Source organism: Cnephaeus nilssonii (assembly GCF_951640355.1).
Source record: "Cnephaeus nilssonii genome assembly, chromosome: 13".
Classification (NCBI taxonomy): Eukaryota; Metazoa; Chordata; class Mammalia; order Chiroptera; family Vespertilionidae; genus Cnephaeus; species Cnephaeus nilssonii.
The window spans coordinates 17,343,142-17,362,600 of NC_137084.1; the positions used below are offsets into that span (position 1 = coordinate 17,343,142).

The 19,459-nt window shown below is 52.4% G+C and overlaps 2 protein-coding genes across 5 annotated transcripts in view; one reads left to right on the plus strand and one right to left on the minus strand.

The window, feature by feature from the left end:
- CSTPP1 (centriolar satellite-associated tubulin polyglutamylase complex regulator 1) overlaps positions 1 to 9,145 on the plus strand; it is a gene marked incomplete at its 5' end in the record, with an annotated part of 164,029 nt that extends 154,884 nt beyond the window's left edge. For 2 of the 4 annotated variants that reach the window (XM_079788552.1, XM_079788553.1), the window contains 5 exons: positions 510 to 595; positions 2,270 to 2,465; positions 3,083 to 3,192; positions 5,957 to 6,020; positions 6,284 to 8,473. In XM_079788552.1, the coding sequence (XP_079644678.1) occupies positions 510 to 595; positions 2,270 to 2,465; positions 3,083 to 3,192; positions 5,957 to 6,020; positions 6,284 to 6,458 (631 nt within the window). In that variant the 3' untranslated portion in view covers positions 6,459 to 8,473. Of the gene's footprint in view, positions 1 to 509; positions 596 to 2,269; positions 2,466 to 3,082; positions 3,193 to 5,956; positions 6,021 to 6,250 lie in introns of all 4 variants that reach the window. The other 2 variants (XM_079788551.1, XM_079788554.1) reach the window with 2 other exon arrangements.
- On the minus strand, positions 8,594 to 19,020 carry ARFGAP2 (ARF GTPase activating protein 2). Its single transcript, XM_079788550.1, has 16 exons — positions 18,870 to 19,020; positions 18,581 to 18,699; positions 17,950 to 18,022; positions 17,190 to 17,321; positions 17,025 to 17,105; positions 16,133 to 16,214; positions 15,815 to 15,871; positions 14,716 to 14,768; positions 14,130 to 14,266; positions 13,897 to 14,028; positions 11,982 to 12,110; positions 11,772 to 11,906; positions 10,673 to 10,799; positions 10,426 to 10,519; positions 10,198 to 10,316; positions 8,594 to 9,767 (listed from the first exon to the last, which is right to left on the minus strand). The coding sequence occupies exons 1-16, from the start codon at positions 18,939 to 18,941 to the stop codon at positions 9,747 to 9,749; spliced, it is 1,563 nt and encodes a 520-aa protein (XP_079644676.1). The 5' UTR covers positions 18,942 to 19,020; the 3' UTR covers positions 8,594 to 9,746.
- Positions 19,021 to 19,459: the final 439 nt, after the last annotated feature.

A 19,459-nucleotide genomic window follows, 5' to 3' on the forward strand; every position in this document is an offset into this window, starting at 1 on the left:
ACTTCCCTTCTCTGCCCTCCGTGTCCCAGGATGGAGGTTCGGGAGCTCTCTGGCCCTGGGGAGCTTATTAAATATCAGCACCACTTGCCAAGACCCCTTTAAACCTCTTGGCTGTTCTTTTTGCCTTTTCCAATCAGCTGTATTTATTCTGACTAAATGGTCCTCGCTGCAGGATGAAAGGATTTACTGCTCAAGTATATGAAAAGAAATCTTGGCTGCATTACAATTGCACCCTCTCCTGGCTGCCCACCCCCCCCCCCCTCCCTCCTCCATCCACTAGCTGGTGCCACAGAGACTGAACTGGGAGCCTGCCCTTGATAGTGGTCAGCTCAGTTTGATGGCAGAGTCCAATTGATGAAGAAGAAGTGAGGTGATTGGGAGGAGCTTGTTTTGGGGAGCCCTCTATCAATGTCTTATTGCCCCAAGGGAGACTAGAGCCCCAGGAATGGCTCTCTCTTTCTCTCTCACACACACACACACACACTCACATTTCTCTCTTTCCCCCTCAGGATTGTGCTCATGGATGATGCCATGGACTGCTTGATGTCTTTTTCAGATTTCCTCTTGGCCTTCCAGATCCAGTTTTACTACTCAGGTGAGAGTCTCCCAGGACCCCTGTGGCTCCTGTCAGACCTCCTCTCCCTCTCCTGCCCGGCTGCCCACTCCATCACTCCATCGTATGCCCGGCACACACATTTCTCTGCTGCGCTTCCTTTGTGGTATGCTTCGCCCCGGTCACTACAGGATGTCTAGTTCTCGTCACGGGGGAGTCACAGGTGTCACTATGCAAAACCTACTTCCTCAGCGTCCTCAAGACACAGACACCACAGTCAGCAGTGCAATGACACTGCTGAAAATGACAATGACAACAACACACACCATAGTGACCATACCTGATAAATTCACTGCTTATAAAAAAACGTACTGTGCCGGGCATAGCACTAAGGACTTTAACCCTTACAACAGCCCTAAGAGATAGGTCCTTGAAGAGCCAAGGTCACAGAGGCCAGTAGCCTAAGCTGCAGAGCTACTAAGTGCTGCAGCCCACACTTGGACAGAGGCTCACTCCCCGCCGGCACTCTCAGGCACTCGCTGAACCACGGCCATGGCAGTGCCACCCCTGGGCCCTGGCCCCTATGTGTGGGCACACAGGTTCCTACCCAGCTTTAATAAGTGCACACCAGTCCTGTGTCCCACCTGCTCCCCAGGCGCACCAGCTGTGCCCTTAAATCCCTTCTGGAATCAGGTGGAATAAAAATAGACCCACAAATACGAATGCACAGCAGCTCACACAGAACATCAAATGGAACGTTGGGTTTAGAAATTGCTGGCTATGCCCATAAACAAACTTATTTAAAACGAGCTCTTCCAGTAAACAGAAGGCTGTCTTTGGAGCCTGGACATCGACTTCCTGCCAACGGGTGGCCCCAGCCAGCCCTGGCCTCACTCAGCATCACCTTCTGTCAGGCAGGGTCTGGAGCCTGGGGTCTTCCCACCTGCTCTTCACAACTCCAGGCATTTACTCCCCATTTCTCTAAAGCACTTGGGCCCTGGAGCGGGTAGGAGCAGCCATGTTGGTGAGAACCTTTTCCCTGTGCCGCCTGCCGGGCCCTCTGCTCGCAGCAGCGTGGGCCTAGCATCACTACTGCACAGCGCATGCGCCAGTTGGCGGTGAGATGGGCCATAAGTCACTGCTCTCTGACTATGGCTTGATTACTAAAATTCAAAATCAGTTTCAAATGTTGAATAAATTCACAGCTTGCAGGCTTTCTCTCCCACACTGGTATTCCAACGTGCATTCTTGAGTCACAGAGGCAGGAGGCCTCAGAAGGAGGGGCTTACCAGTGGGAGCGTGCACACCTTCCCTTTTTACAAAAACATTTATAGCCATTCCATATATGCCAGGCCCAGAGCCAGGTGCTGGGACAGGGGTTGACAAGGCATGGTGCCTGCCTTGGTTTGAGGAGCTCCCATGCCAGCAAGGAGACAGAGTCCACAAGCAATTACTCAGAAAACTCATCACTGATAATGCTACGAGGAACACAGGGTATGCAAGTATGTGATGGGGAACCTCACCTGGTCTAGGGAGTTGCCCAAAAGAGGGGACATTTGAACTGAAACACACATTAGTGTCACCTCGCATGTGTGTGGTGGTCACGCCATGCCCTGAGCACTGACACTCGTGTGGAGCTAACAGAAGGGGACATAGTGACGAGATGAAGGATGTCCTCCCTGCCTGACCTGTGCCTCCTCCCTCCACGGTACCCAGAATTCCTGGAGAGTGTGGCTGCCATCTACCAGGACCTACTGTCAGGCAAGAACCCCAACACAGTGATTGTGCCAACATCGTCCAGTGGGCAGCACCGCCAGCGGCCCGCCTTGGGTGAGGCCAGCATGCTGGAGGGGGTCGAGGCGTCACTCTTCTACCAGCGCCTGGAGAGCCTGTGTGACCGGCACAAGTACAGGTAGAAGTGTCCACGTAGACACCCCCACCACCGCTGGCCCTGGGACCGATCTCCAGCAGGCTATTCCATTGGCCCAGGGCTCCTAGGGTCCTGGCGGTCACAGTATAAGCTAGAACAGTGCCATCTGCCCCCAGACTAGGTTGCTCTCTTAGGAGGATTGCTTTCACTTGGGCAAGACCACCGCAGACCACCAGCCTAGTCCCCTTCTCCTTCCTGGGACATAGACTGGCCTTGACATTTTAAAGAGAAGGAAAACATGTGCTGTATAACAAATTCACAGGAAGGGAGGGTAAAGCTGTCCTGTGTGGTTCAAAGTCCACTGGAGACAGCACAGCCACTTTTGGTTTCTTTCTAGAAGAGGCTGTTGTTACCTAGTGCCATGTCTCCCTCTCTTTTCCTCCCCCAGTAAAAACACCAACATGCTAGACCTTCATGTTCCCAGTCCAGGCCTTGCTCCCTGCTCCTGGACATCTGCCAGGCTCCCCCAGGGTCTTAGGGCCCCCAGGACACTCAGGTCCCTTCCTCTCGGCTTTGGGCATCCTCCCAAGCCTGAAGGTGTGAAGAGATGACACGCAGACTGGCTCGTCTTTGAATCTGGCATGTATTTCCTCTTCCAGCTGCCCACCCCCAGCACTTGTCAAAGAGGTCCTAAGCAACGTTCAGAGACTGACCTTCTACGGATTCCTGGTGGCTCTCTCCAAGCATCGTGGGATCAGCCAAGCCCTCGGTAAGCCAGAGCTGGCTATGACCAGCCTCTTCTGGCCGCACAATACAAAGCCCCATAGAAACTGGCCTCCACTGGCCAACTGGCCCCATGAGGAGGGGCATCACCATCTTTACCTTGATTTCTCAGGGCCAGACTCTGAGGCCCAGGGAGCCAGATTGTGCACAAGACTGTGCCCTCCCAGACCTCTCAGCTCCCATGGGGAGGGACGGCCTTCCCGGCCCGCAGCCCTGCCCCCACATGAAGCACCTCTCCATGGCAGCCCCTCCCCAGAGAACCCCCAGCTCTATTTTTAGGGAGTGGCCTGGCAGACATAAGGCTGTTTACTCAGGAGCTCTGGATGATTACATATCAAGGAGACCTGAATCCCATTTGTAAGCAGGGCAAAGGTGTGTCTGGGGAGGCCTTTTTCCCAGTTAGGAAAAAAAATCTGATTAATCTGAAAGAGAGCAAAAGGAGAGGGGAGGGGGCCTGCACTGGCCCAGTTTTTTCTGTCCACCATTTTATTCTCACTGGTTGGCCTTCTCAACACTCTCCTCCCCCTCCCCCCTTCCCCCCGCCCCATCCTCTCTCACACCCTTTTGCCATCCTAGGGAAAGAGAGCCTTCAGGTCACCATCCAGCAGAGCTTTAGTGGTTCTTTTTCTTTAAATATATTTTTATTTTTTTTAATATATTTTATTAATTTTTAGAGGGAGAGGGAGAGGGAGATAGAAGCATCAATGATGAGAATCACTGATCGGCTGCCTCCTGCACAACCCCTACTGGGGATCAAGCCCGCACCCTGGCATGTGCCCTGACCAGAATCAAACCATGACCTCCTGCTTCTAGGTCGACATTCAACCCCTGAGGCATGCCAGCCAGGTAAGGGGTTTTTATTTCTCTCTGAGAGGTACCTCGGTGTGCTGGGAATCCCCTGTTCCTGAGTCTCAAAGAAGAGACACTCCGCCAAAACCGGTTTGGCTCAGTGGATAGAGCGTCGGCCTGCGGACTGAAAGGTCCCAGGTTCGATTCCGGTCAAGGGCATGTACCTTGGTTGCGGGCACGTCCCCAGTGGGGGGTGTGCAGGAGGCAGCTGATCGATGTTTCTAGCTCTCTATCCCTCTACCTTCCTCTCTTTAAAAAATCAATAAAATATATATATTTTTAAAAATAGAGACACTCCACTTTGAATTCCCCTTCCTTCTGCCAGTTGAGGGGACAGGGTCAAGGGAAGGAAATTTAAAATTCGTTAAATGCCAGCCACAGTAGACCATACTGGGCTAGACGCTTTAGATCTTATACAATCTAGATCCTTCTAGGATGCTCTGGGGGTGCATGGGAGTGCACACCCTAGCAGGACTGACTGAGGGCCCACTCAGCCATGATGCCACCTGGCAGCTGTTATTCTGGGTCAGTGCGTGGGGCATGCACAGGTCTGGGGACACCTCAGCCCAGTGAGGCTGGTAGCCAAGGTCGCCAGCTGGAAGTGACTGGTGGGGGTTTGCTTAGGCCTCTCTCACACTCCTGGGTAACAAGCCATCCTCCCGGCCCCTCCACCAATAACAGCCACTAGGAAGGAAAAGGAAAAGCTAAGGAGCATCTGAAGCACAGCTTGGACCAACCACATGCCCTCACTATTTCTAGGGCCTTTAAAAAGGACATTCAGTCAACCACTTCTACGGAGCTGGGTGGAGTGGGAGATGGAAAGAAGCATGTAGTCTCTGCCCTCACCTGCTTCTCCCGTGCATGAGAGCGCGATCTGGAGATCCCTGGCTGCAACCAGTGGTCAGCCTGTTTGTTCCCTTAGTCGTCAAGGCACCCCACCACACCACAAAATGAGAGAGGGCTCCATGGGACGTAGTTTGAAAACCACTAACTTAGAGCAAAAGGGACCAGGAGGCATCATTTGAAAAGGCTTTGGAAAAGATGGGAATGAACTGAAGCCAGATAGGAAATTTTAAGATTGAGGCTTTCTACAGACCAGCATTGTTAATTGCCAGATCTAGGTTCTGACTACCAATGAGCTCTTTTCCCTCAACAATTTGCTGGTGAGAGTCCTTTTATCTGCAAACTTCAGCTCCACCTTCCTTCCTATGTTAACAGCTCTGGGGAGCATCCAAGACTCTCTTCTCACCTTTCCCCAAGGTCAAATAATTGGTTCCCTTAGTTTATAGCTGAGGAAACCAGCTGAGAGCAATGGGTGACAGCAGAGATGGGACAGCTCTCCTGCTGGCTCCAGCCAGGCCAGAGTTTGGTCTGCTCCTGACCCGTGGGAACCACCCTGGAGGTGCTGAGGCAGCATTTTTTACCAGTCTTCAAAGTGGGGTCACCCTGATTTGGGGGCACAAATCTAATTTCTGGTCTTTGTGGTTAGCCTGAACCACATCCTGTATCCCTGGTTTCTTTTTAGCCAAATACTGGGGGGCCTCGAAGGAGGAGGCCAGCTCACAACCCACCATCTCATCTTGGAAGGGGACCGCTCTTTATGCAGTGACCTGAGGTTTGGGAATGTCTCCTTAGCTGTAGTTACTGCCCTGAGGGGGCGGGGAGCAGACAGCAGGGCTATTAAACGTTATAAACATTAAATTTATCCATCAGTACCCAAGATTCTCTGCCCTGATAGCAGTCCTCTTAAACTTCTCTGTAAAGCTCTTTCCCTTATCTTAGATCAGCCCAAACAGGCAGATATGAAGGTGGGACACAGGGGCATCTGACAGGAGCCTGATTGAAGGACCCACAGATTAAGTTTTGTGACACCCCCCCCCCCCGCCCCCATTATCTCCTAGGAGCTTTGCCTGACAAAGGGGACCTGATGCATGACCCAGCCATGGATGAGGAGCTGGACCGACTGTAAGTGTCAGATGGGAAGATGCTGCCCCCTTGTGGGGGCAAACCTCAGTTGGACATGGCAGTGCCCCATCGTGGGTCAGTGTTTATCCATAACATCCCCATCAGTCAGGGAAGGGCTTAGGGGCCAGCAGAGGCCTGAGGTAGCCTGTCCTTGAATCCCTTGGGAATACAGCCCCTGGTTTCATCCAAATGCAACTGTGTGGAGGTCCTGGTCTCTGGACAGGAGGCACCTTGCTGCCCTCTGGGCTTCTTTCCTCCTTCAGGCTGGCCCAGATCCCAGACCTGGCCAACTCAATCAGTGCCAGTCCAGAGGCCAGCTGCCTGCCTTCCCGGACCCCTCACCGGGCTGGCTTTTCCTGGAGACCGCTCCATCACGCCCGCAAAGTGGATGCAGAGAGCGATGGCTCCACTGAAGAGACAGACGAGTCCGAGATTTAAGGAGTCTGAAGGGTCCTGTCTACAACACCCAGTACCCAACTCCTACTCCCAACCCAACTCCTCCTGACCATGTGCCATGCTGCCCTCTGCTGGCGGAAAGGCCAAATAACAGCCCCAGTCCAAGGCCTGCCAGGGGTTCTGATATCAGCCAACCCAAGCAGTGATTCAAGAAAGTTAGCTTACTCTCCCTGTCCCAGGCGCCACGCTAACGGCAGATTGAACTGAGGTCGCCAGGAAGGGACTTGGCCTCATAGAAGGTTCATCTTACAGCAACTCCAGGAAAGGAGAAGACCATGAATAGCCACACAGGGCCTTGCATGGTCAGGGGTGGCACGGGTGATGCCAGTATGGGAGGACAGAATCACAGTGGCCTTCTACTGGAGAAAGAGCCACTAGCATAGCATGATGGGACGAAGGGTGGGCAAGACCATTTCACTTTCAAACACTGCTTCAAGCCTCCTGTGTCTATTAGCTAAACATGAAATGAATAAAGTCCCTTGTGTCTGCTAAGTGGTGAGTCTAAACTCACTAGACTGAAGGAGGGGGTGATGGGAAGGGGTGAGTTTGGGGTTTTGGTGCCAGCATCTCAGCTTTTCCGGGAGGTGGCGGCCAGAGGACCACTCAGCCTGGAGACCTGCCTCAGATAATGAGCAGAGGGGCTTACCTCTTGCACGTGACAGCCTTTCAAAGGAAAAGTACTCATAGCAGGAATGGGTCTCCAGGAAACAAGCTCTGAGGGTTCAAGGCCAGGTTCCCATAAGGTTCAAGGCCCTGGCCACCAAGGGTCAGCACTGCAGAGCCTTTTAGCCAGTTTCATTAAACATTTGCCAAGCACCTGCTCAGGGTTAGGGCAGTGGGGATGCAGCTGTGGGCAGAGGCCTGAGGAGTACAATCCTACAGCCAAGGCTGAAGGGCAGGGGTCCTCCACAAAGCAAAACCCACCCAGGGACCTGAGCAGATCAGGATGCCTCCTCTGAAACGAAGCCGAAGGTCCCACCACTGGGCACACACGTTTTCCTGAGCACATACTGGAATTACAGGAACTGGCCCCTAAAGCCCGGTAGGGCCGGGCCAGGACTGGAGGTTCCAGAGCTACTGAAGCTCCAGGACCCTGAGAGCTCTCCAGGCCCACAACCATATCCGCCCTCCAACTAGTTAAAAGCAGCTGGAAAGTCCTGTGTGCATGGGAATCACCTGGGGAGTTTCTTTACAATGCAAATTACTCAACTCCAGCTTGGAATGCGGCACAAGTCTCTGATTATGAACACTCCAGACCCGTGGTCGGCAAACTGTGGCTCGTGAGCCACATGCGGCTCTTTGGCCCCTCGAGTGTGGCTCTTCCACAAAATACCACGGCCTGGGCGAGTCTATTTTGAAGAAGTGTCATTAGAAGAAGTTTAAGTTTTAAAAATTTGGCTCTCAAAAGAAATTTCAATCGTTGTACTGTTGATATTTGGCTCTGTTGACTAATGAGTTTGCCGACCACTGCTCCAGACCATTCCAAGGCTGAAAGTCCCAGATCCGTGCTCTGGAAATCACTGGCTTAGTAGAGATCCCATTGCTCCCTCCCTCCATCCTTTCTAACAGTCCATTTTCCAAACTGGTGGTTTAACTGTACTCTGGGGACCCCTAAGGTGGTAGAGATGTTCTGAGAGCCCCTATAGAGGAAAAGGGTTACTAAGCCAGGGGTTTATACACACACATCTTTCTTCCAGGATTTAAAAGGATTCCATTAAGGTTTGTATATTTTATTAAACTCCATTGAGAAACACCTCGAGCCTACTGTTGGGATGAGGTGCAAGGCTGCTGAGGTTGCTCGCCTGCCCCCAGCCATGGGGCCAACTAACATCAGCTCTTTCCTCCGCGTGCAACAGGGTGGTGAGGTCGAGGCTGCACCGGACCTCGAGGCAGCACAGGGCCGAGAAGCCAGGGGACTTTGGCTTTCAGAGAAGAGACAAGCTGGAGGCCCTGGAGAAAGTGCCCTCAGCTTCAGCACGGACGCCCTACCCATATCGGTGGGAGCCCAGACAGTGAGGCGAGGGGCCTACACTGGGCAGGGAGGCAGGATCCAGCGAGGACACCACTTCACTCAGACCAACAGGGGCCCAGGGCCCTGCCGGGGCTTTATTTGACACCACTATGTTTCAATACAAACAGTCCAGAAAGAAACTCAAGTCCCTTTGGGGGAAGAGGGTGGTGGGAAGAGTGGTCTGTGTTGCTTGGGAGCCTTACCCTCAACCCACAGGGGGTGGGGTGGGCCTACACTGCCAGCATGGCAAGGGAAGATGGCACCAAGAATGATACAGTGCATGGCCCAGTGACCAGGGGGCGAGGCTTGCAGCTCTGTAGGCACCTCGAGCTCTCACTGGTGGGGTGTTGTCCAGGCCCCCCTAAGCCCAGGATGATGCAGAGGAAGAAAGCTGAGCCCCAGCAGCCTGCTTCTATCCTTCAAGTCCTCTGCATCCAAAGCAGGACACCACAGGGCAGACGAGACTCGCCATGGCCACCAAGCGGGGGGAAAGAACAGAGTCTCAAGGGGACAGGGGTCCTGTAGTCCACATAGACAATAAAGGACTCCGAGACACCCAGGAAAAGTAACCTTCCAAATGACCACTGTAGAAAGGGGTGGTGAGACAGATCATCACTCTGGCCTCCAGTCTGATCCCAAATGAAACCTTCAGGTACCAGGTAAAGTTTCTAGCCCTTAGTAAGGCCCAGACGAAGGTCCTTTGCCTCCCTTGCCCTCTCCTGGGGCCCAGAAGAGGCCAATGCAGCAGCAACAGCAGCAAGTCCAGAGCCCCCCTCCTCTGGGGGCTGGTCTATAGCAGAACTCTTCCTAGACCTCCCCGCCGGTTCCAGAGGTCAGGGACCAAACCCCCAGACAACCTGGAAGGATCCTAGAGCCAGTCAAAAAGCCTTCAACTTTTCACTTTCCCTGTCAGAGAAGGGCTGGGCCCAGGATAAGCCATCCTGAGGAGATGCCCTCCCTCACTCCCAGTGTGGCAGGACAAGTGAGCAGCAGCTTTGGGAGCAGGACTGGAAGGACAATAATCTAGCACACAGGAGAGAGGGTGTGAGGGAGAAGGAAAAAGGACTCCATCTATAGGCAGAGGCCAAGGGCTGGTACTGCCCATTCCCTCACCAGAGATCCTCAAAGGCCACCCCACTCACATACCACACACAAAGTAACAATTCCTCCCCAACTTCCACAAGGCAAGCAGCCCTGGCCTGGTAATCATGGGGTTTTTGCTGCTGTCACCACCATATGCCTGAGCCATGGAGCTTGGATCAGTAGGAACCATAGCGATCCTGGAAATGGGGGAAGAAAAAACTAAGTCAGCACCTCCAACCCAGCATGCACACCCTCCCCCAGCACACCGACAGGACTGGGATTTGGGGTATGGGAGAAATGGGCACCAATCTCACCATGGCTGAGACTGTTTTATATTTTGTGACTCAGGAAAGGGGTTGTGGCCAGATACCCAGGGAGAAGCCCTGCCCAATCTCATAGAAGCTGAGAAGGGGAAAGAGTAGTCCAGGTGATAAGACTGGGGGGAAATCAGTGCAGACAGTCTACATAGGGAGAGCTCAAAGGAAGGAGGCTGCCCTCCAGGAAAAGGAAAAGCTCTCCCTCAGGCTGAGGGGCTACCCGGTGGCAGTGTCTGGATGTGGTGAAGGCCAGCCTCCAGCACTACTCTTCAGGCCTCTCCCACTCCAAGTCAAGGAGCCCCCGCCTCACCTGCAAAGAATTCATCACACCATTGGCCAGCACAGCCATCTTCCCGGCCACAGACTTGACACCCTGCTTAAACTGGGCAATGTCAGCTGTGGGGAGCACATTCCCCAGAGATACGCTGCCTGTAAAAGCAAGGAAAGGGGTGACCCAGAGGCCTGCAGGAAGCCCTGCCCCTTGGGCCTTCCCCCTCTACTCACAGACCCACTTGGTACCCACACCTCTGGTCCCTACCTGTTCCATGAGCTCCATCCATGTCCCCAAAGAGGTCTGAAGAGCTGATGGCACTACTGCCTGAGAGCTGCTGTAGCCGAGACCTGGCTTCATACTGTGGTGAAGAAAAGGCTGGGGATCTTTTTGCCGATGTCCCAAGAACTCATACAGGCCAGCCACCCTAGTGCTAAAGCCCAAACTAGTGACAGGGAGGAAGGTCTTGCTTCTACCCGCTGCCTCTAGCCTCAGGGTGGACAACTCTACTCACCTCAGTATCCACCTCCCGCCCGAAGAACATGTCAGATGAGATGGCTTTGGCTCCTGCGAATTTCTGACGTGCTTCACTGGACTCGAGGCCCGAGCTCCGGCTCTCCACTTCCTTCCGGTTTGTGACTCTGAGAGTGGATGTGGAACACCATCTTTGACCCTTCCCATTACTGTCAGGGGATAATGTTACTATCCCATTACAATCAGAGGCAAATCTGGGGATGCTTACCCAGACCCTATCTGACTGGCTCTGGAACTGAGGGGCCCTCTCCCCTGGAGAAGGCCCCTCCCCTCTCCACATTGAAGCCAAGGCACAGAGAGCTCCTCTTACCTCCACTAGGTGACATGGAAATGTGGTTTGGGGGGACAAGGCTTCTGCCCCAACCGCAACAGCTTCATCAAGTTCTAGGGTGTCGTAATGTCACTACTGCCACTCTACTCCTAGGTACAACTGGCCCAACACTGGTGACCATGTTTCGGTTTGCCTGGGTTTATACTTACTCTCCTGGCATAACTATTAATAGCACCCCTCTTACTCTCAAAAAGCATCCCAGTGTGGATGACAAGGTGTATGGTCGCTCCTACTCAGCACTGACATGCACAGAATTCAGGATAGCTGTTTCAAGTTTCATTACATTTAATCCTTCCAGCAGCCCTGTGAAGTCATTACTTATGCCCCCGTTTTACAAAGAGATGACTTGCATATAATTTATCAATTAAACATATTGCCCAGATTAAGATGGAATACGCTTTTAAGAAAATAAAATAAGATGGGGGCCAAGGAGGTCAGGATTGAAGCATAAAACCAGAGACCCCTCCTGCCAAAGAAACGGATCGTGGACAAGAGGCTGCTTGGCCTTCTGTGACGATAAGCACAGCTCAAACCAAAGCCCGATCCTGCACTGTCTGACCTGTAGCCACTAGCCACATGTGACTATTTAAACTTAAATTAAATGTAAAATGTAGCTCCTTAGTGACACTAGCCATGTTTTAAGGGCTCAGTAGCCACATGCCTAGTGGCTACAACATCGGACAGTACAGGTACAGAACTCTTCCATCACGCAAAGTTCTACTGGACAGTGCTGCCCTAGACCACTCACCTTTCTGAAACAGGCCGGATGCTTGAGATGGTCACTTCTGGCTCCTTCTCCTCCATCTTGTCCATGCCCCAGGTGGCATCTGTATCCCAACGGGAAGCAAAACTTTCCCCCAAGGAAAAGGGGTTGTCCTTGTACCTATGGAGACAGGAGAGTGACTCAGAGAACCTGATGAGAATAGAATGGCCAAGTCTTCACCCCAACAAGTCTTACTTTGGGGGTCCAGAGGCGAAGGTACCAACATCATCAAATAAGTCCAACTGTGAGCGGGAGGATTTTGCACTCACTGGAGTTTCCTGCTCAATCACCTGCATCTCAGACAGCACTGAGTGGGAGACGGAGCTGCGGAGGAAAGCAGAGCCGGGCGTGAGAGCAGTGGTGAACACTCATGTCACCGCCCAGAGAAGGGACCCAGCTGCTGGCATAAGCGTGGGTTCTCCTTCACACCCAAAACCTTCTCCCACTACCTGTGCACAGAACTGTGCTGAACGGGAGAGCACACCCTCGACTTTCTACACCTGCTTTTTCTCAGAATAAGTTTTCCCTGCCAAACAACCCTTTGCCCGTAATAACTAATAATGTGCACCAAGTGACAGTACTAACAGACCTGCTGTATTATGAGCCACATCCTTCACCAAGATGGACACATGCACACAAAAGAAAATGCCCCAGAACCAGGGAAATGAGCCTAATGGTATCAAAGGATGAGTTCTTAATTATCCCACCTGTTTTCTTAAGAGGAGAGCACTTCCAGGTACAGAGCCGGGCCCTATGCTCTAAGACCTGGATCTGCTGTCCGGTTTCCAGTGAGAAGAGGCAGAGCTGGGCAGGCAGTACCAACTCTTGATGCCTCACTTCCTTCCTGTGTTCTGCTCCACACAGGCTTTTTAGGGATTTTCATTCAAATAAATTCACAAAAAATATCTATAAGGAGTGAATATTTTGCAATAGGGCTTTAAATAGGGCGGGCTGGCTTTAAAGAAGACTCTCTTGCACTACAAAGAGGAAAAGAAACTGAAAAATTGTTCACATCCTTTAACCCAGTAATTCCTGTGACCTAAACCGCGCAGGGGAGGACACCTAAAGTTCTTTTCGGGATTATAATTTTGTTTCCCTGATTAGCTGTGTTACACGAGTAGCACACAGACTGAAAGGGAATAACTGGAATCCAAGCAGCATGGAACCCGACCAGCACATGTTCTGACAAATCATCTTCTTCCAGAGAAGTAGAGCATGATGGCCAAATATACTGAATTTGGAATCAAATAGTTGTATGTTCAAAACCTATTTGTGTCAATTACTAGATTTGTGGGCTTCAGGCAAGTTGCTTAAATGCTCTGAGTGCCAATTTTCTCATCTGTAAAACGGGGTCAAATACCTTCTGCATATGACTGCTATGTTTAAGTACATAAGGTCAATGGCGGAGCTCACGCCCCCTCGAAGGAGCAGCCACCACTCAGCACAAGCTAACTGTAGACAGGATTGCTGGCCCCAGCGCTGTCAGCCTTTCCGATTTTTAAGAGATAAAAAAAACTAGTATTACTGAAATCTCTAGATATTAACTCTTAGTGGAGAGCAAACAAAATACATACCAAAACTGTGAGAGCAGTGGTGAACACTCATGTGTATTTAAGAAACCACAGCAACACAACATCCCGAAACAGAAAGCTTACTGTCCAACCTGAGGACATTTGAGTGTCTGGGGTTATTTCCAGGTGTTGGTGTCTGGCAGCACCACTGGCCTAGTGGGCAAGGATCAGGGATGCTAAAAGCCCTGCAATTCTCAGAGAGTTCTTGAAAAATAAAGAATTGCCCCCCCGCCCCCAAAGTGCCATCAGCACTCCCATTAAGAAACACAGAAAAAAAGAAGAGAAAAAAAAACACTGTCCCGGTCTCTTGAATCTATTGAAAGAGCACCTGATCCTGAGTTTCATTCATTCAACAAATAGTGAGCACATACCTACTCTGTCCCAAGCACTGTACTAGGTGCTTTAAGATAATAAACAGAACTATCTATTCAGCCTCAAAGGAAGACTAAGCCTAGAACCCCAAACTGCTGGGAAGAACCTGCAGTGATTCCCAGGAGAACAATGGTATTTCTATGCCACACCCCAGAGCTGAGTCTCACCTTCGGGACACCAAGCCCATGCCCAACCTCTCTGCCTGCTCTCGCTTCTTCCCTTCCAGATTCTGTAGCTTCTTCTCCTCCTTCTTGCGGTCAATCTGGAGCTCCTGATAGGCCAGACGCATGGAGGCAACCCTTGGAGGGAATAAACATGTCAGAGGCCAGCACCCATCCTGACCTGTCCTACCTGCCCACCCAACCCCACAGGAAAAAGGGGCCCTCTGGCAAACACTCACATAGACTCCTCGGCCTGCTTCTTGGCATCGGCCACCTGCTGCTCGCGGAGCTTCTCTGCCACCTGGGCCTGCCGCTCAATCTCGCTGAAGCTCTGGCTGCTCACCTTCTGGGCCCCTAGGCCTTTCTTGGCACCCAGCTGGGAAGAGAATCATGTGATGGGGGCCTTGCCAACCACAATGTCCCCTGCTCCCTCCCAGGTACTCTAGCACACGCACACAGTTCCTTTGTAAAGTCCAGGGTAAAAATAGGAGTCCAGTCAGCATGGTCGAGAGGGAGAACAGGGGCTCTGCTAGAGCTGGGCATGAGGTGGCTCACACAGTCCCAGCAGAGGCCTCAGGGCCTGATGACCAGCAGCTCATGTTTACCAGACCAGCGTGTCCCAAGCACACTATGTGCACCATCTTGGGCTCCTCCAGGAGCCCCTTGAAGATAGGCATCTTAACAGCCCTTGCACAGATAAGGTTCTGAGAAGTTGAGTACCTTTGCCAAAGTCACATAGCCAATGACTGGTAGGGCCAAGGGGTGAACCCAGGCAGTCTGACTCTGACTCCTGACCACTCTCCCATACTGCCTCTCCCCACCTACCCCTTTCTTAGTGGCTGCTGGCTTCTTCTTGCCAATGAGGGAGGTTTTCATTTCTGCAGGAAAAGGAGGTGAGACATGAGTAAAGACAAAGGGAGGTCAGAGGCAGCAGCTCAGTCCACACCATGCAGTTTCCTGGCAAGAGCTTCTAAAACGAATAGCTTTAGGCAGGGGAAGGCAAAGCTGTCACCACCAGTTCCAATTAATGGTGTCAGGATAGTCTAAGCCAAAGACAGACAAGATTAAGGGGTTCCCAGCAGATTGAGACAAGAACTAGACCTGAAGCAGCAGAGACAAAGTCCCTGAACAAATATGAGGACCACTAGGCAGGGGCAGCTGCCAAACATTAGCCTCAGTTCCTAAAGCAGGGAGCTGCGTGCAAGGGGCTAGGCTCCCAAAGCGCTGTTGGTTACCTCTGGCAGGAAGGGCCCCTTTAGGTGACAGATACATGGACTCTGGAGAGAAACAGACTGTGGCTAACAAGGGACCCATCCCAGAGCCTCCATGTAGTTCCCAAGCCCAGAGGCCTCTACAGAGCCTTGCTTTAGACCAAGTCATGCCAGCCTTCTCACAGGATCAGTCTGACAGTCATTCTGCTGGCTTTCTGCCCCAATCCCCAAAGGTCAACAGAACAAACTGAGGTCAGCAAATGGACTGTTCACCCTGAACCAGAAGGACACTAAAGAAAGAGTAGAAAAGAGCTGAAAGGCCTCCCTGGCTAAGAAAGGACAATGTCACCTCCAGTCTTGAGCAGCTCAGAGCTGTCCCCCTATCCCATGAAATGGACCAGAAGGCCAACCCTGCCTCAGACCTCAGGGTTAGATGTCCAGTCTCATGCTGGCCTTTCCACACTTTGGCTAGAACCAGCCCCACACCCAGAGGCCGACCCAGGCCTTACACACCAGCCCACCCAGGTTCATCAATTCAAAGACCTGGCTCTCAAGCCCTTGCAGTTGATGTTGAAGCCATGAATTCAACACCAGTCCCAGTCCAGAGAGTTAAGATGCTCAGTGTCCTGGGGCCTCAGTCCATATGACTAGGCAGCAGCAGATCTGAAAAGAGCCTCTCCCAGTTACCCCACCCTGCCAGCTGTCATACTGACCCAGAGAAGCTTTGGGTGAGGTGCCAAGCAGGTCCGTGTTGGGGCCATGCTCCGGCTCTGTGGATGCAATGATGGGAGTTAGGTATAAGGCTCAAAGCTTCCTGTGACTTCCCCTTCAGGGAGATGATGGAACAAGAGTAGGAGGCACTGGCTTTCCTCAGCTGAGGCCACCAAAAGATAAAGGAATGCCCATCACTCTCTCCAAGGGATTAAAATGCATCCCAGCCCACCCAGAGATATAGGACACTCCCCTACTCCTATTCCCTTGACCAGTTTGCCAGGACCAGGGCTCCTGGTTGGAATCTGGGCTGAACTCACGTGCCATTCCACTGCTTTCTGTAGACGGGGCTGGCTGCTGGGGCTCTGCTGGGTCGGTGGCTGGTACATCCCAGGCAGGGGGCTGAAAAGGAAGCCAGATCAGACACCTCAATGAGCTTGCAGGGAGCACAAAGAACATACAAGTACCTTATGGATACAAGGACCTACTCCAAGCTCATGAGGAAAGGTGACTAACAGTGAGTACAATTATAATTGCTATTCACTATGGAAGAAAGAAGTAGGAAACTAGCAGCCACTTCCACCCCTCCACTATTTACTTGGACCCATTCCCCTAATTTAATAACAACTAGTGGGCACTTACCATGTGCCAGGCACAAGTCTAACAGCTTTTCACATACAAAAACTTTAATTATCACAACAAACCCTGTAAAGTAGATATATCTCTACTGCAAAGACTGGGTTTTGACAGGTGAAGTGTTTAGCCACATCTGGGAAATGCCAAGTAGAGGAGCTGGGATTCAAACTGAGAGTCTAACATCAGCCCCAGTGCCAGCAGAGGGGAAACCTCCTCCCAGGGTGGGCTTCCAAGGAGGTTCCTTTCATTGTCCCCAGCCACAAGTGCCTCTCTTATAGGGGAAGAACCCAGGAAAAGTTGTTGGAGGCTCCCAACACCTCTTGAGCCTTCAAGAAGCTTCTCCTTCTCCCTAACACCCGTTTATAGACAGGGGTCCGTTCCTAAGGAGGGCCATGTTGCACACCTACTCCTGGGAGGAGGAAACACCTGGGCCTGCCTAGCAATGAGCCCCAGACATCCCCCGTCTGAGGCATCACACCAAGGCGAATGGGATCCATGCCCAGGATCACAGAAGGCCTTGGCCAGTTAACCACCTGTCAGCCGCAATCATGGGAAACAGTCCTTGTGGGTACTCACTTGAGTGTGTTCCATGAAGAAATCAGAATCCTTCCTCTCCGGAGAGTGACTGGGAGCACTACTCATATTGTCTATCCAAAGCTAGAAAAAACAAGACACCCTTGAAATAGGGCTCTGAATATTCCTACTCATCACACTACCCCAGCCTGGGGACCAGGCACTTACATCGGTGCCATGCCTAGCCAGGGCTGCACTTCCCAGCTGCCGGATCTTTTCCCGGTACATCCGGGCAGCTCGGCTATCATACTTGGTGTTGGCATCACTGGCTGTGCATCCATGTTGGCGGAAGAAAGCTGTCTGGAGAATAAAGAGAGGAGAGCGTGCTACAGGTGATTCTCCCCAGAGCAAAAAAAAAAAGGCAGTCCCTTATAACAGCCCAGATACAGGATATATATATATATATATATGTGTGTGTGTGTATATATATATATATATATATGTATGTATATATATATATGTGTGTGTGTGTGTGTGTGTGTATATATATATATATATATATATATGATAATATACTCTATTATCCTGTGTAAATAATAGAGATAAAGATTCCCAGAAATTCCTGCGGAAAACAGCTTCCCATCCTGGGATGACTGACTGAAGCCCAGCCCTCACTCAACCCCACCTGAGGACAGCATGCCATACCCGCTGTGCCCATCCTTCACCCATCCAGGCCAAGACCTAGATGACTGTGGAGGCCCCAACTCCCTTGGCCTTTCCCCAGGAACATCTGTCCACTTTAGTTTTAATCTGAAGCCCCTTTGAGAATAACAGCGACCAATTTCCAAGTTTAGAGAACAATGTACAGTGTTGCTATGACCAAAGAATCCTCTGAACAGAGAAACTGAGAGGGCCTCCTAGGAGGTCATGGTAAAAAGTTAGTCCCAGGCAGAAGAATGAGGGCAGAGAGGATGGTAAGGAGCTTTACCGCATTGGCATTCCCGCCGACCTGCATACACCTCAGCTGGAACCAGTTCCAGTTGGAATCCAACTCTGTGGACCTGTGTGCAAGGGCTGCGTGTCACCCACCAGCAGACACCAGGAGACACTTCCCTGGCAGACTCACACCTGTCATTTGGCAGGTGCCCAGAAACATTAATCAGCCACCACCCGATTTCCTCAACCATTCCCTGTCCGTGAAAGCTTTGCTCTTCAGTCTCATAGTCAAAAGGGCATTAATTATTTTCCAGATCAGAGGGAGGTTGAATTCTCAGGCACTTAAGCTTGGATTTGGCTTTCTACTTGAGGACGGCCAGTCTCACTTCAGACGTACTCGACAATCTGTCAGCAACGACAAGGTCAATGCAGCTAATTTTTCTCCAAACCTAACGTTCAGAGAGTCGAGTTTGACCGCCAGGAAAGAAGGGAGTTTGACCCAGACGCGGAAACGAACTGTGTGGGAAGGGGTCACACAGGCGATTCCCTCCCGTGGGAGGCTACCGGACCCCGGCCGGGAGGTTTCCGAACACCGATTTCAGGACAGTCCAAGTGGCCACTCTGCCCTGCTGAGCACACAGCCCTGGCCGGGTAGAAACACAGCAGCCATAAGGAGACCCCACCTGATGAAGCTGAGATGGACACCCAGGGAGCGGTGCACCCCGGAGCAGTCAATGCACAAGAAAACACCGTACGTGATGCTGGCCCAACTCGGATTCTTGGCGCCACAGTCGAAGCAGGCCTGGATGGAGGAGGCGAGGAGCGAATGATCAGGGACCCCGAGCGGAGGCCGGGCACTGACACCCAGGAAAACTGCCCACGTCCGCCCCCTCTCCTTCCCTCGGGCCCCAGGGGAGCCGGGAGAGCTCCTCTCGGCCGGCGCTAGACCCCGCGCGCCTCCCGCTCAGGCACCTTGTTGGTCGGAATTGCGCGAAGCCTCTTAAAAAGGGTTTGGATTTCGGTCTTGCTCGGCTCGGACGCCATTTTCTCTCCTTCCCAGACGCCAGCGCGACTGACGGGCCCCGTCGCGGGCCAATCCGCGGCCGAGAAGGCGGGGCACGAGGTCGGCCTCCGCTGAGCGAGGTGCCAGCGAGGGGTGGGGCGATTTGTCCTGCGTTGGGCCAATGAGCGCCGGCGGGACAGGCGCAGACACGTCAGGGCCCCGCCTCCTCAAACCACGCCGAATCCACGCTGCGCCCGCCGGGGCCAATCCGCAGCCGGGGCGGTGCGACGGCGCCCTGCTGGGCCGGCCGGCGGGGCGGAGCGGAGCGCTCCCCTCGGAAGGTGGAGTCACCTCCCAGGGGCTTGAGCTGCGAGTCCGGGGATCCGGGCCTTAGCTGGGGTCGGTTCCCGGTGGATGAGTAATGATTAACAGCCCTACCAAGCGCTCGAGGTGCCACCGGCCTGACAGGGAAGACAAACTGGCTGGGCCGCCCCCACCAAGCTCAGAACTCAGCACCCAGCCTCTGGCTTTGGCCGCCTCACACCAACCAAGCCTGATG